This window comes from Delphinus delphis, chromosome 13 (assembly GCF_949987515.2).
Source record: "Delphinus delphis chromosome 13, mDelDel1.2, whole genome shotgun sequence".
NCBI classification, from domain to species: Eukaryota; Metazoa; Chordata; class Mammalia; order Artiodactyla; family Delphinidae; genus Delphinus; species Delphinus delphis.
In genome coordinates this window covers 62617913-62637201 of record NC_082695.1, presented here as the reverse complement: position 1 = coordinate 62637201, position 19289 = coordinate 62617913, and the positions used below count along the sequence as shown (strand labels likewise).

General features: G+C 46.6%; 1 protein-coding gene across 2 annotated transcripts in view; it reads left to right on the top strand.

The window, feature by feature from the left end:
* The window catches only part of LOXHD1 (lipoxygenase homology PLAT domains 1), a 201798-nt gene that overhangs the window by 14765 nt on the left and 167744 nt on the right, over positions 1-19289 (top strand). For both annotated transcript variants that reach the window (XM_060029542.1, XM_060029541.1), the window contains exon 4: positions 725-909. In XM_060029542.1, coding sequence (XP_059885525.1) covers positions 725-909 — 185 coding nt within the window. The remainder of the gene's footprint in view (positions 1-724; positions 910-19289) is intronic.

Below are 19289 nucleotides of genomic sequence, written 5' to 3'. Positions count from 1 at the left end.
GATAATGGGGGCCAGATTTTGAAAAGTCTGGATCTCTGCTGCCCAGCTCAGCAGCCCCTGGCCCCATGGCGCTATTGATCACTCTAATGTGACTAGCCCAAACCAGATGCACTGTGTGTGCAAAAACACACCAGGTCTTTGAAAAACTAGTATGAAGTAAAGGATGTAAGATAGCTCATTAATAGATGTTTACACGGTTACCCACTGAAATGATAAGTGGATTAAACAAATTATATTATTAAAATTAGTTTCACCAGTGTCTTTCTTTTTCAATGTGGCTACTAGAAAATCTAAAATTACCTATCTGGCTCACACGTGAAGCTCATGTGATATTTCTATGGGGCAACACCAGTCCTATGTGGCCATGGGGGATCCTCTGGGTGGTGGGACTGAGTATCTGGGGTGCGGGGGTGTGTCTGGGAGTCAGGGAGAGAGGGGAAGCTCAAGATGGTCCCGCTACAAGCCTTAGCAATCCTGGATTTTCCATGGAAGGCAATATCTCCTTGTGGGCAATGTAACGGTGCAACATTCATTCATAAGCTCATCCACCTTGCAAGGAGTCCCCACTTTGTAGATAAGGAAACTGAGGTTGGAGAGGTAAAGTAACAACAACATCAAAATGATTAAACCTCTCTTTGGAACAAACATTGGGGTATTTCGGTATGGAAGGGGCATCGTTTCTGTTCTGCCAGTGACGGTGCGGGTGTCTGTTTCTGCACACCAGGATCGAGCATGACAACACAGGTTTGCACGCCAGCTGGTACCTGGACCGTGTGATTGTGACCGACATGAAGCGGCCTCACCTCCGTTACTACTTCAACTGCAACAACTGGCTGAGCAAGGTGGAGGGTGACCGCCAGTGGTGTCGCGACCTGTTGGCCAGCTTCAACCCCATGGACGTGCCCAGAGGTCAGTGCCCAGGCTGGCTTGCCCACCATCCCTCCCTGCCTGCACTGGGCTCACCCAGGCCTCTGTCTTGTTCTGGGCAGCCCCATCACCCCTTGCCACCTCTTCCTGTTGGCTAGGGCCCAGGGGAAGCCCCAGCTTTTCCTTGGGTCCCTCCCAAGAGCAAGTTCTGGGGGCTCATGGAAGTGGGAGATGCAGGAGGTCCTGGAGCCGTGATGGAGGAATGGGCACAGCCCTGAGTGTACCCTATGTTTTCAACAGCTCTTGTTGATGAGTATCTATGGAGCGTTCTCTCTGAGTTCAAAGGCAGTTTTCCCTGTCTTCCTGTTCCCTAGCTTTTTTTCTGATGACCAAGGAAGGTGAGTTCCAGCCAGGGAGGCATGGTGGATGTGAATCGCAATCTACAGCTTCCAGAGTTCCATCGTGCTGCCCCCAACTCCTCCTGATTTTATGAGGAGTGAAACAACTTATTTCAAGTACATTTGGCCCAAATCCTTAAATTCAGTCATTTTTAGCTCTACAGGAAAAATGGGAGGCAGGGGATCAAAGCATATAAAAATGCACGTTGTATCTCATGTCCTATTTTATCACTCCTTTGTCACCTAAAGTCCTGACCTCACCTCACCCCATTATTGAACATATTTGTCTTTTCAAATAAGGGGACATCACATGTGGGTACCGTCATCATAATAGCCTGATTGCACAGAGTCATGGGCCATCGGAGGGGAAAGGAACTTGGCGGCCAGGAGAAGAGAAGTGACTTTCCCACGGTCACCCAGTAGAACACGTTTCACCTCCCAGCACGTACCCAGTGGTCTCCAAGTGCCACTGGCTCTTGCACCCCAGCTGAGCACATAAACATATCCTCTCTTCCAATGGACTTCAGCTCTCAATTTCTCTGTCTACCTCTTATGTCCCACCTCCCAGCTGACCTTGAACACTTGCCCCATTCCTCTGTTGTCCCCATCACAATAACCTGCAACTTCACTGATTCTTTTTTTAAAGATATGTTATCCATCTTTTACTACAAAAGCCAAATTTGATCATTGCAGAAAATTTAGAAAATATGGAAACACAATTATATAAGAAGAATACCTGTAATCCCATCACCTGGAAAAACATCACTGGTGAAATTTTTGCACACTTATTTCTAGTCTTTTCTATGAATATATAGTTTGAAAGGATGGGCTGTTACAACATCTCCTGTTTTAGAGCATGTATATTTCTAAGCCATTAAATGTCACTCAACACCCCTACTTGTAATGGCTCTGTAGCATTCTGGTGTAGGGAGATACCATCATTTATTCATTGAATCCTTTATAGTTGGACATTTATACTGTGTTCCCCCTCTAAATTTTTTGTTATTATAAATAATACTATTATGAACAATACACCTAAATCTTTGCACAGATAAATGATTCTTGCCTTAAGATAAATTCCTAAGTGGAATTTCTAGGTCAGATAGAATACACAGGGTTAAGGCTTTTAATGGGTATTCCCAAAGTGTGCTAGAAAGGACCCATCAGTGCACAGTCCCACCAGCTGTGCAGGAGCACCCACTCCACTCAGCCTTGCCAACAGCTGGCAGTATTGTTTAATTTCCCAACTGGATGGGAACAGGGGCTTTTATTATGTTTTTAATTAATTTTTTATTGGAGTATAGTTTATTTACAATGTTGTGTTACTTTCAGGTGTACAGCAAAGTGAATCAGTTATACGTATACATATATCCACTCTTTTTTATATTCTTTTCCCATATAGACCATTACAGAGTATTGAGTAGAGTTCCCTGTGCTATACAGTAGGTCTTTATTAGTTATCTATTTTATATATAGTAGTGTGTATATGTCAATCCTAATCTCCCAATTTATCCCTCCCCCCACTTACCCTCTGCTAACTGTAAGTTTGTTTTCTACATCTGTAACTCTATTTCTGTTTTGTAGACAAGTTTATTTGTACCCTTTTTTTAGATTCCACATATAAGCAATGTCATATGATATTTGTCTTTCTCTTTCTGAATTACTTCAGTCAGTAGGTCCATCTTCACTCTCTAGGTCCATCCATGTTGCTGCAAATGGCATTATTTCGTTCTTTTTATGGCTGAGTAATATTCCATTCCATTCCAATATTCCATTGTATATATGTACCACATCTTCCGCATTGTATATATGTACCACATCTTCTTTATCCATTCCTCTGTTGATGTACACTTAGGCTGCTTCCATGTCCTGGCTATTGTAAATAGTGCTGCAATGAACATTGAGGTGCATGTATCTTTTCGAATTATGGTTTTCTCCAGTTATATTCCCAGGAGTGGGATTGCTGGATCATACAGTAACTGTATTTTTAGTTTTTTAAGGAACATCCATACTGTTCTCCATAGTGGCTGTACCAGTTTACATTCCCACCTCTAGTGTAGGAGGGTTCCCTTTTCTCCACACCCTCTCCAGCATTTATTGTTTGTAGGTTTTTTGGTGATGGCCATTCTGGAAAAGGAGCTTTTCAATGTTCTCCCTTTGATTACTGGTGAGGTTGAACATTTTCATATGTTTATTGGCCATTTGTGGTGTGTGTGTGTGTGTGAATTGCCTGCCCATGCCCCCGTGCCTGTCTTTTCTATTGGGCTGAATTTCACCAATTCTCCTATAGACCTTAGGCACTTTAATCCTTGATCCAGTCTCTTTATCAGGATCAATCCTTAGCAAATTGTCAAGCTTGCCATCTTTCTCTTTTGTTCTCTTAGTTTCCCCTTTCTTGGCCTTTTCCCTCCTTTTAGCTCCTTATCCAACCTTCTGCTTTGGTCACATGAAAATCCATTGCTCCACTGTTAGGAGAAGAGCTTCTGAAAATCACCGTTGAGAAAGAATGAATTAACTCAGTGGTTCCCCAACTTTCCACAAGAACTGTCCAGGGTAGTGTTTTCTTAAAGTCTCTGAATCAGGCTGCCTAACTGGGCTCCCTGCTCCTTTATGGGCTGGGGGGCATTGGGTTTTTAGTATTTCCAGGCTAGATTCTGGGAGAGGGAATGAAAAAAATGATCTTCATATATTCAGGGACTGTGTTGGTAAACAAAAGGTTAAGTTTCTTTTCTTTTCACCTGGAATTATACTAACTTGGTGTTTGGAGGTCTTTGATCATCAAAATGGGGAAGATAATTATTTCTTTATTCGTAGTTTGACAGGTAAAAATGTTTCAAAATGTGCGATGTGGGCCACAATAGAAGGAGGAGAGAGGAAAGGGGGCATTTTCTGAGTGTATTCCATGCCCTCCTCCCCTTGTTCCCCTCTCCCCACCCCCAAGGGCCATCTCCCAAAGTTCTGGCTAATAATCAGCCGGAACTTTCTTTCATTCCGCCTCCTCAGGGAAGGTTGGTGTTCCAGGCTGACCGACCGACCCTTTGACCAAGGTGATCAGCAGATAATAGTGGAGTGGAGGGGACTGGGCCTTGATCAGTTTTCTAGATGGTTCCTCTACAGGGGATCTCGCATATCATGCTTAAAGACACAAGTGCCTGAGGGGAGCTTGCCCTCCCTGGTGCAGAAGCTAAGCCGAGGTGCACTGGAACTGCTGCCCCGGACAAGAATATCACCCTCGCCGCGTGGCACAGAGCCTGGCATTTCCTCTCTAGGCTTCTATTTAAGTATACTTTGGGGGAGGGACCCAACATGTTCCTACCACCTTGAGGGGAATGGCTGAGTCAGGGCTGTCCTCTTCCTCATGGAGCCACTGGCACCAGTATGAACAGAGACAGCAGGTTCAAGAAGAAGGAGGTAGGAGTCGACCAGCTCACAGTCATGTGGATGGAGGATCTGAGAACCTAGTTCTATTTCTTAGTTGTCAATCGGTTGGTAAAATCTGGCACCTTAAGGGAACCAGGCAATAGGACCAACCAAAAGGCTTTGTCTTTTGGTCTTCTTTGCATCTGATCACCAGGCCTGGGAGGATGTTGCTGGGGCCTGGGGGCCCAGGCTGTTATATCTCCCCAATCCATCTGGGGTTCCCAAATCCCAGCCACTCACATTCCTCCTTCAAGACTTTTGCTTTATTCAAATATCACTTTCGTTATTATTATTCTTCTTTAACTCACTTTTTACAACTTATATTAACTTGTAAGTATATTTTAAAAAGAAAGTTGAGGGCTTCCCTAGTGGCACAGTGGTTGAGAGTCCGCCTGCCGAGGGCTTCCCTAGTGGCGCAGTGGTTGAGAGTCCGCCTGCCGATGTAGGCGACACGGGTTCGTGCCCCGGTACGGGAAGATCCCACATGCCATGGAGCGGCTGGGCCCGTGAGCCGTGGCCGCTGAGCCTGTGCGTCCGGAGCCTGTGCTCCTCAACGGGAGAGGTCACAACAGTGAGAGGCCTGCGAACTGCAAAAAAAAAAAAAAAAAAGTGGATATAGCTATCATTAAAAACTTTATTGTTATCCTTTGCTACAAACATCAAGGATAATTAGCACATATTAAAATAAATATGCAACATTAGATAAGCCTCAAGTATCACCCCTAGCATCCCACATACCACCAGTGGTGTGCAAACTGCATCCTTGGAAACACTACCAGCTCTGCTCTGAGAGAAAGGGAAAGCAGAGGCCAGGAGGGAGGGGAGGAGGGCTGCGAAGGTATCTGGGCTCTCCTCTTCATGAGTCTTTGCTTCGCTTTGTCCTTGCCACACTTCTGGGGGTGGGGGTGAGGGAAGGCAGGCAGGTGTTAATTACACAAATGAGTAAACTGAGGCCCGGGAGGTGGTGACTCATCCAAGATCAGACAGCCAATCACTGACAGAGCTGGGACTAGAAGGCAGGGCTACTAGTTGTTGGTGGAATGTGCCTTCTGTCTGCCCCTTGGACAGGGCAAGACCAAGGGCACCTGAGAGATCAGAGCCTGAGGGATCAGAGCGAGGAGCTCATGGAGGTCAGCTGGCCCAGCCTCCTGCTGTCACAGGAATCCTTCCACAGCATCCCCGCCAGTTGCTTCTCCAGCTTTGGTTTAAATCTAGCCTTTCTTGAGTGGGGAATGCTGCCCAACCTCCCAGTGCAACCCATCCCACTGATGAGCGGCACTTGTTGTCAGAAGGATCAGCCTGAAATTAAACCCCCATGAGTCTCCCTGAGATGTTTGCTAATCTGATTCAGACCTCCCCTCACCCGGTACAGGAGATTTTCACGTTAGCCCTTTGGCTGTAGGAAGACAGGGCTCTCTCCTCTCAGGATTGCACCCCTAGGTTCCTCAGCCTCTCCTCTTGTGGCTGTTCCCCAGCCTGGCTCCTGAGCAGCGCTGGTTTATCATTGCCCCTCAAGAACGTGCCTCCCAAGCTAGAACCCTGTGTTGCAGATGGGGCCTCATCAGAACAGCATGCAGAGGGCCTCCCTGACTTCATTGCCTGCTTCTTTTTAAAAATTATTGTGGAAAAATATACATAATATTTATTGCCTGCTTCTTTTAAAATATTATTGTGGAAAAATATACATAATATTTACCATCTTAACTATTTTCAAATGCACCATTCAATGGCACCAAGTACATTCACATTGTTGTGAAACCATCACTACAATCCACCTCCAGAATTCTTTCATCTTCCCCAGCTGAAATTTGTACCTATTAGAGAATAACTCCATATTCCCCTCCCCCTCCCCCAACCCCTGGTAACCTCTATTCTTCTTCCTGTCTCTCTGAAAATGACTACTTAGGAACCTCATATAAGTGGGATCATAGAATATTTGTCCTTTGTGACTGCTTATTTCACTTAGCATAGTATCTTCAAGGTTCATCCACATTGTAGAATGTGTCAGAATTTCCTTTCTTTGTAAGGCCGAATAATATTCCATTGTATGTATAGACCGCATTTTATTTATCCATTTGTCTGTCAATGGACCTTTGGGTTGTTTCCACCTTTTGACTATTGTGAATAATGTTGCTGTAAACATTGATGTACGAATATCTGTTCGAGTTCCTGCCTTCAGTTCTTTTGGATATATACCCAGAAGTCGAATTACTGGATCATATGGTAATTCTATGTTTAACTTTTTGAGGCACTGCCACGCTCCTTTCCGCAGCAGCTGCACCATTTTGCATTCCTACCAGCAATTCCAATTTTTCCACACACTCATCAATACTTGTTATTTTCTGGGGTTTTTATTTGTTTATATTTGATAATAACCATCTTAATGGTTGTGAGGTGGTGTCTCAACTGTGGTTTCGATTTGCATTTCCTGGGGATAAGTGACGTTGTGCATCTCTTCATGTGCTTATTGGTCATTTGTATATCTTTTTGGAGAAATGTCCATTCAAGTCCTTTGCCCATTTTTTAATCAGGTTGTTTGTTTTCTTGTGGAGTTGTAAGAGTCTATCCAGAATATATTTCTGGATATAAACCCTTTATCAGACATGATTTACAAATATTTCCTCCCATTCCATGGGCTGCCTTTTGTGCTATTTGTGTCTGCTGGTGCATAAAAGTTTTTAATTTTTATGAAGTCTAATTTCCCTAGTTTTTCTTTTGTTGCTTATGCTTCTGGTGTCATATCCGAAGTCACTGCCAAATCCTATGTCATGAAGCTTTTGTCCCAGTGTTTTCTTCTAAGAGTGCTATAGATTTAGCTCCTACATTTTGGTTGTTGATCTATTTTGAATTAAATTTTGTATATGGTGAAAGGTAAGGGTCCAACTTCATTATTTTGTATGTGGATATTCAGTTTTCTCAGCACCATTTGTGGAAAAGACTGTGCTAAGACCATTCCCCATTGAATGGTCTTAGCACCCTTGTTGAAAATCATTTGGCCATATATATGAGGGTTTATTTCTGGGCTCTCTGTTATATTCCATTGGTCTAAATGTCTGTCCTTATGCTAGTACCACACCATTTTTATTACTGTAATTTTGTAGGAGTTTTGAAATCAGGATGTGTGAGACTTCCAAATTTGTTCTTCTTTTTATTTTATTTTTTAGATTTTTTGATGTGGACCATTGAATTTGTTACAATATTGCTTCTGTTTTATGTTTTGGTTTTTTGGCCCTGAGGCATGTGGGATCTTAGCTCCTTGACCAGGGATCAAACGTGCACCCCCTGCATTGGAAGGCGAAGTCTTAACCACTGGACCTCCAGGGAAGTGCCTGTTATTCTTTTTAAAGATTGTTTTGGCTATTCAGTATCCCTTGATGTCCTGCTTCTTTTTTTCTACTTTTTTTGTTTATTGGGATATACTTCACATACCATATAATTCACCCTTAAAGTGTACATTCAATGTTTTTTTGTATATTTGTGAAGTGCAACCATCACCACAATCAAATTTAGAACATTTTTATCATTCCAAAAGAAGTCCTATACCCTTTAGCAGTCACTCACAACACACCCCTCCCAATACTCCCTAGGTCTAGGCAACCATTAATTTACTTTCTATCTTTATAGTTTTGTCTATTCTAGACATTTCATATACACAGAATCATATAATATGGGGCCTTTTGTGACTTGTTTCTTTCATACAGCATGTTTTCAAGGTTTTATTTTTTTGTTTTTGTTTTTGTTTTTTGCGGTACACGGGCCTCTTACTGTTGTGGCCTCTCCCGTTGCGGAGCACAGGCTCCAGACGCGCAGGCTCAGCGGCCATGGCTCACGGGCCCAGCTGCTCCGCGGCATGTGGGATCTTCCCGGACCGGGGCAAGAACCCGTGTCCCCTGCATTGGCACTGCGCCACCAGGGAAGCCCTGTTTTCAAGGTTTATTCATGTTATAGCATATATCAGTAATTCATTTCTTTTTATGGCCTAATAATACTCCTTTTTATATTTATACTACATTTTATTTATCCATTCATTGGTTAATGGACATTTGGTTTACATCCTGCTTCTTTTAATGCACCCTAAATTCTCATTAAGTATTTGTAACAGTGACACTACACCATAAGCACCGGGAAGAAAAGATGAAAATGCTCTCTCCACCCCAAGTCCTCAGTCCTTGCCCAGGACTTAGAGGCTGCTGGAGAAACCTATGGATTCTCCTGACTCATCCCCACGTGAGTCAGCAGGTGTGGGTGTCCCAATCTTGGCTGGCTCTCCACCACATCTCAACAAAAAAATGATCCAGGCAGACATCACACCTCCTAATTAAGCATCTCAGATATATATGCAGCCTGAACAGGGAGGCTGCCGCCACCTCTATGCTCATTTCCTTCTTAGAATGGGTGTCGGGGGTCCTGGCGCTTCCTGGGGCCTGGGGAGGGTTGCCAGCTGCTTTTTCAGCATATCTGTGTTGATTATACCTGGAAACACAGTCTGACTATCGAATCGTTCCAGAAGTGTGGCGAATTTTCCCTCCTGCCATCTGGTTCTTTGTATTCCCCCACCTCCATTGACATGGACACCTGATTCCCTTCCTAGAGGATTTATTTCATCCTGTCTGGAATGGCTCACCCTTTTGACACCCAGAACCCAGAGGGGCATTGACATTTACACGCTGATGAAAGCCCTTGGCCAGGATCTAAGGACAGTCTCCCAGCCCTCGAACTGAAGCTTCATCATTAGCAACTGCCATTGGTGATGCCCCCCCGAGCTGCTCTTAGATTCTGGGTCAGGGTGAAAATATGGTCTTTTCCCTCAAGATGCTCACAGTCTAAGAGAGGACAGACATTGCCATAGTACAAGGTATTCACAAAGAGGGTGGAGGGCATGATGGTTCAGAGCTCCCGTCTCAAGTCACAGAGTCCTAGGTTCAAATCCCAACAACGCCACCTACTAGCTATGGACAAAATCCTTCTTCAGACTGTGTCTTCGTGTGCATATACCTTACAGATAGTATCTTATTTAAAATTCATAACACCCTGAGGAAGTAAGGTCTATTATTATCTCCGCTTTGCACCTACAACGAAGGTCAGGGAACATCCATGACCCTGAGTAGTCTCCTCCTCTGTTTCTCGATCTCAGGCCAGCAACTCCCCTTTCTCAACCTGTTTGCTCAGACTGTGTTGGCTCTAGTGTCTGGCAGGCGGCATTCTGAAAGCTGTTCTCTCCGGCACTAATAAACCATGAAGAGGTTTCAAGGGACCCATGGGAAATGGGATTGAAGCCTGAGGGACAGGATGAGACACCCTCTCCCCACCTACTCCCAGACTGAGGAGTGGAAGCCAGACTACTGAGAGCAGTTTCTGGGGTTCAGGCCCCACCTCAGCTACCCCGAAAAGGACTGAATAAGACTGCTCTCACCAGAGCCCCAGGGCCTGCCTGCCTGCCTGCTGCCTTGGGGGCTTCTCCTTTCTCCCAGACATCTGTCTCAAGTCAGTTAGAGAGAAAATTGTGGATCACCCACTAAAATATATACCAGGGTCAGAGGAAACATCAGGGCCCGTTCCTCTTCCCCCTCACCTGCTCTATTTCACCCTCTCCTTCTGTTTTCTCCATGCCACCCAAACCCCATTGGGTCTAAAGCCCCAGCCTCTCTGGAAAGCATCACCTGTGCCCTTGCCTTGGGTTTTTCTCTCCCTGCAAACTCTGGAGAAAGTGAAGTCTGTGCCTTCCACTGTAGTGCAGTGATTCTCAGCATAGGGCCCCCACCCCAAAGGCAGTTAGGGGATATGTAAGGAATCTCATGGGCAGAGAGGAGGAACTTTTCCACCTGCTCCCTGAGGTTCAGATACATTCTGGCTGAATCAGCTATAGCCAGACGAGCCACTGTGGCTGATGGGGGTGTGCTATAGCCCTCAGGAGTTTTGAGATGGATAAATGGCTGAGAAACACCATATCTCAGAGACCGCTGTTTGCCTCTTTGGGTTCTAACTCCTTAATAAGTGTCTATCTGGTGTCTCCAGCTAAGCTCAGGTTTCTCTGAGGGTAACACTTTCACTTGTGCCTGCGCACTTGGTCACTTCGGTGGGGCTTGGGTGAAGATCGATAGGACGCGGGCTCGTGTGTGTGTGTGGGCTGTGTGCAGACACACCCACTCATGAAGACCAGCAGCAGAGATGGGTGGAAAGAGCTCTCCTGGGGCACAGAGAGCTGACTTCTAGACTTGCCCCTCTGTAATTGTGCCCCTTAGGCAAGTTACTTGTCCTCTGGGCTGCCTTCTCATCTTACCAGAACACCCGGATGTTGTCCAAGGTCCCTTGAGGCGCTAGCTTCCTCTGGTACTCTGCTAGCTAAGCATCTCTCGGCCCTTTCACGTGGCTCCATGTTTCTTCCGCCCAGTGATCCCCTTGTTGCTGGGTCACCTTTAGTGTGACATTCGTGGGGCACAGCACCCACATGCAGCTGACAAGCACACTGCAGACTTACACAGGCTGAGAACGCAGGACTACCTGTGCCTTTCTGGCCCCAGGGAGGCTCAGGGCACATCCCTGAAGCTGGAGGTGGGATGGGGGTGGCACTGAAAGATCAGGGGTGGGGATGTGGAGGTAAACAGGCAGGATAAGATGGAGTAGATTTGGGGTGACCCAGTGTTGGGGCTCGAAGGAGCGTAAGCCAGGGGCTCTCATCGGTAGGGAGGCACGGGCAAGACCTGTTTAGGGCAGACATGGCCTTCTCACTGCCAATATGACGTCATTTCCTGCCTGCTGGCCAAGTAATTGTCCCCATCCTGGTGCCAACCCACAAACCCTCCCACCTTGAAAAGCACTGAGTTGATCACGTGGCTTAAGTCAGTACTGAGCCCACATTGCAACAGGAGAGCCTGCCAGCTTGGCAGTGAGACAGGCCTCTGAAGCCAGGAGCTGAGTTCCAGCTGGCCTGGGGGCTGTGCACACCCCAGGGCTGTCAGAGCCCAGGCCCAACAGCTCATCAGGGTTTCAGACCAGGCCTCACTGACAGCCGAGAGGGCCCTTGCATTCAGAAGGGCCCGGAGTGAGGTGGGCCCGGCCACCACCCCTGCTCCCAGCTGGGACCTGTTCGTTAGGGACAAACCTTCTTCTAAGGAGCGTTTAGTCTTCTTTGGTGGATTAATAATAAATACGCCTGCAGCCAGTTTTGTGTTGTGCTCCACAGAGACTGAGGGGCTGGTAGTTGGAGGAAAGGGAGCCCACAAGGAGGAGCAGCAGCTTGGGCAGGTGGGCTGCGTGCAGTGTGCAGGCGGCAGGGAGGCAGATGACGTCCTCATTGCTTCCCGGTCTGGAGCAAATGGATTGGCTTTCCTTTTTTTTGGCTCTACCAAATGAGACAGCCAGTGCTGGGGGCCCAAAGTTGCCCAGAGCTGGGGACCAGGTAAAAGTGACATTGCGTTCCTCTGGCACAATCACTGTTTCCAGTCCTGTTTATTTCGTCAGGTAACTGGGTTATAATTTCCAGCCCAGGCTGTGCTACACAATGATTATCACACAGCTCCGGGTGTGCACCAGGTCTTGGCAAGACTGTGTTGGGCACAGTGCCCAGGGTGCATTTGAAAAAAGGACAGCACAAGAAAGGGATCGTGATTAACGTCTTAGGGGCATGTGCAGGTTGTGCTGACCTGCAGTGGATTACGGACTAGCCAGAGAACCGCATGGTACAGGAGCAAATGCAAGCAGCCTGGGTGACTGATGCAAAAGACACCCGACGTGAGAGCCCTGCCAAATAAACCGGCAGCCCTGACCTACTCCCAGATTCTACTGGATGATATCATAGAGTAGTTAGATCATTAATTTAAAAATATAGCTCTCTGGGTCAGAAAGCACATGGGCTGTGCACCCTGAGTTCTAGTTCTGGCTTTGCCCCCAGCAGGGATGGGACATGGGGCAGAGCTCAGTCCTCTCCTGTCCTCAGTTTCTTCCTCTGTGGAGTAGGGGCACCAGATGGCCTCTTGGGTCTTTTCAGTACTAGTAGAGTGTTTATTTTCACAAGCCAACAGAGGATTGTCTGGGGCTAGCCTTCCTCTACGGAGGCAGGAGGAGATTGGCTTTTGGCCCCTCCCCTTCTACAGTGGATGCTTCTTCCCCATTTCATCCCCACCCCCTGCTTTCTATTCTTTTGCACATGCCCATCTCCCCACCAAGAGCTCTGTCTCTGAACCCCCAATCTCTGTGGTCAAAACCTGGCTCTGCCTTTCTACCAGTTAAGCATGAACAGATGCCTTAATCTCTCTACCTCTATTTCCTCGTCTGTAAAGTGGGGATAACATTAATTCCCACTTCAGAAAGTGCTTGAGCTGGTTAATTAGGGGAGTGAACGTTAAAGGACTTAGTGCAGTGCAGAACATAGAATAAATGCTCAGTACATGAGGCAAGTCTGGTTGTCGCTGTTGTTACAAAGCCAGTGTTTCTCCCCCTGCTGCTTCTTCCACATCTAGGTTTGCGCTGACACTGAGATGCACAGACTCAGGATTCTGGCCTCTCAGACTCAGAAAGGACCTTGGAGGCACTAAGCGTCAGGATCCCCTCTAGAATCCGGCAGGCTCATCTAGACAACTGGGGATTGGCTCATGACCTTGACGGCAGCCAAACTTGCGAGGGGCACCACTCTTCCCAAACCCCTTCCCTCTCCCTGACATTTCCCCCGAACCCAGCTCAAATGTTACTCAGGGTCCCCTAGCTCTGTTTGCTGTGGCTGCTTCATGGGAATCATGATTCCTCGGAACCCTACAGAGGTGGTCCTGGGCCACGGACTCACAGCCACGAGGGCTTCGGGGTGGGGAGAGCAGGGCCAGCCCCGCAGCGCTCTCCTCCTCTGAACTTCACAGCAGCTTCCCACCCACCCCATCTGCTACCACCTAGCATTGCAGAAAGTCATCTCCGGAAAGAGTGGGAAGAAGAGAACTGCTTTGAATGAGGCCCCAGTGAAGAGTACCAGATAATCTCAGTACCCAAAACGACCTTATCTACCCTCCTCCGTGTTACAGAGAAGAGATCAGAAGCCCAGGGAAGTTGAACAAGCTGCTCTTGGTCACACAGGGTAACTATAGGCAGAGCTAGAGCCTTGGGCTCAAGAGGCCAGCTCACGCTCCTCCAATGTCATTCGGTGATTCAGTGGGCAGTGCACATTTATTGGGAATCTTCTCTGCACCAGATCCTGGGCTCAGGGTAAATATGTAAGGCCTTTTCTCTGTAGGAGCTTAGAGTCTAGAGGGGAGAGAGTCAGGCCAGTAAATAATCACAGTACAAAGGGATAGAATGTTGTAGGTGGGGGATGACCCAGGCCAATGGAAGCACAGATGAAGGAGGAATCAGGAGGGCTTCATAGAGGAGGTGATGCTCAATCTGTGACTTCATGGGTGAGGAGTTCGCCAGGCTTTCAAACAGAATGAGGGCACTTTAGGAACTGATGGGTCTTGGTGGCACAGTGTCTCATTCACAAAGCTGGGGACAGACCCTCAAATTCGCAGCTTCACTGTGGCCTCAGGTTCCCTGGGACCACTGCCAGCAACATTCTCTTTCAACCAACCAGCCAGAACCTTTGGGGGAATGCATGGAATTGTATATTTGCCCCATACTTGGTTATTTTGGTTTTCAAATAGGTGTTTATAATAACCTTTGTTTCTATTTTTGGAAATTGCACTTTCACAGAGCTGTATTATGTAATCATGAAAATGTGAGTTTATGATACAGATATTGCCTTGGCCTGTGGGTGTCCATTCCAGCCACCAATGGTTTCCTACTTGACCCCTCCCCTGAGCATCAAGTGTTTTTCATATTCTTTTCCATTATAGGTTATTACAAGATATTGAATATAGTTCCCTGTGCTAGACTGTAGGTCGTTGTTGTTTATCTAGTTTATATATAGTAGTTTGTATCTGTTAATCCCAAATTTATCCCTCCCCTTCTTTCCCCTTTGGTAACCATTAGTTTGCTTTCTATGTCTGTAAGTCTATTTCTGTTTCATAAATAAGTTCATTTGTACCATTTATTTAGATTCCACATATAAGTGATATCATATGATATTTGTCTTTCTCTGTCTGTCTTACTTCACTTAATGTGATAATCTCTGGGTCCATCCATGTTGTTGCAAATAACATTATTTCATTCTTTTTTTCTGGCTGAGTAATAGCCCACTGTATATATGTACCACATCTTCATTATCCATTCATCTGTTGATGGACACTTAGGTTGCTTCCATGTCTTGGCTATTGTAAATAGTGCTGCTGTGAACATTGGGGTGTATGTATCTTTTCAAATTAGAGTTTTTGTCTTTTCTAGGTATATGCCCAGGAGTGGGATTGCTGGGTCATATGGTAACTGTATTTTCAATTTTTTAAGGAAACTCCATACTGTTTTCCATAGTGGCTGTATCAATTTACATTCCCACCAACAGTGCAGGAGCGTTCCCTTTTCTCCACACCCTCTCCAGCATTTGTTATTTGTAGACTTTTTGATGATGGCCATTTTGACTGGAATGAGGTGTTACCTCACTGTAGTCTTGATTTGCATTTCTCTAATAATTAACAATGCTGAGCAACTTTTCATGTGCCTGTTGGCCTTATGTGCCTATATGTCTTCTTTGGAAAAATGTCTATTCAGGTCTTCTGCCCATGTTTTGATTGGTTTCTTTGTTTTGTTTTCTTTTTTTTTTAAATTAAGCTGTATAAGCTGTTTGTATGTTTCTGACATAGGGAGGTATTATCACATCCCCATTTTGCAGATGAAGGAAACAAAGGCACAAAAAGGTTAAGTAATTTGTTTATAAGTGAAGGAGCCAAAAGTGAACCCAGAGACTTGAACTTAATCACTGTGTAGGACAGCCTTAGAGACACCTCTGTTAACATTTTGGTGAATTTCTTTTCTATTCTTTTTTTGTGCATGAATGTATTAAACACTATATATTGATGAAAAATGGTATTGTATTATAGTCAGATTTATATCCAATTTTTTTCACTTAATAGCATTGACTAATTTTCTAAACTATTATTTTAAACGGCTGCATGGTATTTCATGAATGAGTGAATACTGTAATTCACCCCCAACAATCCCTCATTTTGGATTTTTTTTTTTTTTTTGCATACAGGTTGACGTTTATTAACATACATTCTTTTTTTTTTTTTTAAACATCTTTATTGGGGTATAATTGCTTTACAATGGTGTGTTAGTTTCTGCTTTATAACATTGGATATTTTTAAGTTGTTCTCAATTTCTTGTTATTACTAACCGAGCTGTGATAGCCATCTTTTTAGGTAATCAATGAACACAATTATTTCCTAGTATAAACTAATTGTTATGCACAGGGATTGAATTGTTGGCTCAAGGGGTTCACAGAATGATAAGTCTTTTGACACGTGTTACTCACCTCCGGCAGCAACTGAGAAGTGCCGGCTTCCCAGCACTGTGGGAGGATAAACTCCAGCAATGGAGTGGAATCTGGGTTGGAAAGAGGAAATGCAGCCACAGTTGCTGAGTGTGCACGTGGAAGGGAAGGACCTTCAGCAGCGCAGCAGGAGTGGGGCAGGCGAGCAATGGGGGTGCGTGTGGAAATAGCTCCGTGGGGCTTGGCAGTGAGGGAGGTGAGCACGAGGTGGAGTAAAAGCTTATCTACTCAATACTGTCAAACACCTGATAGCGTTAGGCTGACATCACAGTTTCCTAGGAAATATATGAGCTGTATATTTATTTGGGGGTGGGGGAGATGAAAAGAGCAGAGTACTTTTTCTTGATTACCACCCAAGAGCAACTACTCATGACTGAGTGATGTTTTAATGTTGTGTAACCAGGCTCAGCTGCGTTCAACCCTTGGCCTGTGTTCTAGCAAGTGTTAAGTGCCAAATAAGTGATGCAGACCCCAGAAGTTCTGGAATGGAGCACTTAGGGCTTGGGAGGTAGGGCCCTTTAGAGAGAATCAGGGGTTTAAGCTACAGCCGGTAGGGTGGGTGTAATGACAGCTAAGGAGAGAGCCTTCTTGTCTGGATCCCTTGAGTCCAGGTGTGGGTTTCAATCTTTTCCAACTGTGAAAACTCGTGTCAACCTCCTGCTTCCATAGATTGCCTCATCAGTAGATGGTGACAATAGCCATTGTGAGGATTACAGGAGATAATAGGTGTGCTGGCCCACACTAGTTCTCAGTAAGCCCTGGAGGCTCTCATTATTTATTTTTTAAAAAATTCTTTATTGGAGTCTAATTGCTTTACAATGGTGTGTTAGTTTCTGCTTTATAACAAAGTGAATCAGTTATACATATACATATGTTCCCATATCTCTTCCCTCTTGCGTCTCCCTCCCTCCCACCCTCCCTATCCCACCCCCCTAGGTGGTCACAAAGCACCGAGCTGATCTTCCTGTGCTATGCGGCTGCTTCCCACTAGCTATCTATTGATTAGTGGGTGTGTCTGCAAGGGCAGCGAAGTCGAGGGCCTTATAGAGAAAGCAGAGGTGTTCCAGTCCTGTTTAAAGAACAGGGTGAATCTGGGTGAGAGATTTGGGTTTCTGGACTGGAGAGAAGAAGGAGGAAACTGTAGGGGGACAGCACTGGGGGAGGGAGAATTCGAGCCCATGGGCCTGGGAAGGCATTCACTGATCAGTGGCCATGACCTAGCTCTCAGCATGGAGCCTTGCCGCCCATCCTTGGGTTCTGCAGACCACATTCTCCCCATACCCATGCAGGCTTGAGTAGTTAGGGGCATTCCCTGGCTGGGGGGAGAACATTCCCCCTCGGCTTCCACCCCCAGGGCAGCCCCCCCTGAATCTCTCTCCCTGCCATTTTCATCTCCTCCCACGCAGCGCCTGTGAGATCTCACTTCTGTGTGTTGGCATCCTTGCTCTGGGTGAGCGGAAGTGCCGGGTGTCAGGGTGTGAACCTGGCAGATGCGGTTGGGGGTGGGGTAAAATCAGGACCCGTCATCCTCCTTCCAACCCTCCTCCCCAGTCTCACCTGCCAAAATAAATAAAGCCACTTTCTAATTAAACAGGATCTGGGGATGGGCGAAAGGCAGGGAAAGAAACTCAGTCAGCTCATCATTAGCTCATTCATGATTCTCTGCTTCCTGAAAAAGCCTGGACCACGAGAGCTTCTCGGAGGCTCAAACCACGTTGGGGTTGGGATGGTCTCTTCCTTGGCAAGTGGGACAGAGGCTTAGTTATGGGGTCTTTGCTAGGCTTCTGCTGTTGGGCACACGATGAGCAGCTCAGCTGGCTCAGTTGTGCACGCGGCACTAGGACTTGGGGCTTCCGGCCCCCTCAGGGCTCTGCCTCCCCCTGCCACCCAGGGTTGCTCTCTGGAGATGTGTCCCGTCACTGCTGTGTGCTGACTGTTCCAGACAGCGCGCTGGGGAGGCTGTGGGAGCCGCTGGCACACCCGGCGGCGCAGGAGGCATCTGGGGTCTGCCAGTGCCTGCCTTTTCTGGAAGCCCGCACATGCAACTTCCGGCTGGTCCGCAGGGGACAGATTTCCTGTTTGGAGGGAGTAGCCTTGTGCCTCTGCAATGGGGCGTGCAGAAGCAAAAAAGGGCAAGGGCAAGGCTGGACTTGGGTATCCCCTGGGCAGGGCAAGAAGGACACAGACAACCCAATGATGTGGCCTTGAGGTAGCAATCTGTCTTTAAGCTGTAAATGATACTATCCGTACAGCACCCCAGCTCAACGCTGTTTGGCTTTGGAAGGCACCAGGTGATCGGCACCGTGATCTGTATCTGTTGTATATTGTTCAGATCAAACGTTTCAATTAGTTTGTCCACTCCGAGCTCCCGCTGACCTTTAGTGGAAGGAGGCTACTACCTGAAAGGTAGGGTTGCTGGGTTCAGATGTACAGGCTATGCACTGCACAAGTGCAACTATGTAAGGAGACAGCTTTCACATCATAGAGCTTGTAGATTTATGCATTTATTATGACAGTTATCCAACAGATGGCAGTAATGTGTCTTGAGGAAGGGATCCCTTTATCTAATTTGCACAAAGGCACCATTTGGGCTAATGGTAACCCTGCTGAAAGGCCAGAGAGAAATCAGTTCTAGGGAGAATTTTATAACAGATAATATGCCAAATGGGTAAACCACAGGCCAACTTTAGGGCTGGGGTGGGCCATCTCTAGTCCCTGTTTCTCCCATGCTCACTCAGGAAGGGGGATGAACTTGTTAGTCCCTCCTCCAGCCTGACTTTCCCCTCTCTCCCCATCTCTGCTCCTTGCTCGTTCACAACCAGGCAATGAGCTGAAGGGCATAACGCCAAAGGTTGCAGAACTGGACCTGCCATCGTCCCCACCTTCAGAAAACCCCAGACCAGACCCCCTTCTCCACTGGACTCAAGGGAACAGCAGGCTCAGCCTAGTCACACAGCGTTGTAATGGCAGGAAAAACGGAGCACAGGACCTGCTCCTTCTCACCCCTTCCACCCCAACAGAGAAAGGGCAATAGTTCCCCCACCTTCAGAGCCCTGAGCTGCTTAGCTAGTGGTTAGGTTGTGCTGTGATTATCCTGCAACCAGCAGCTGACTCCCCTGCGCCAGGCAGCTCCGTTCCCATCCAGGCCACAGAGAGCAGAGTTGCCTGCAGTCCTGTGCCAGAAACACACAGGACGGTGC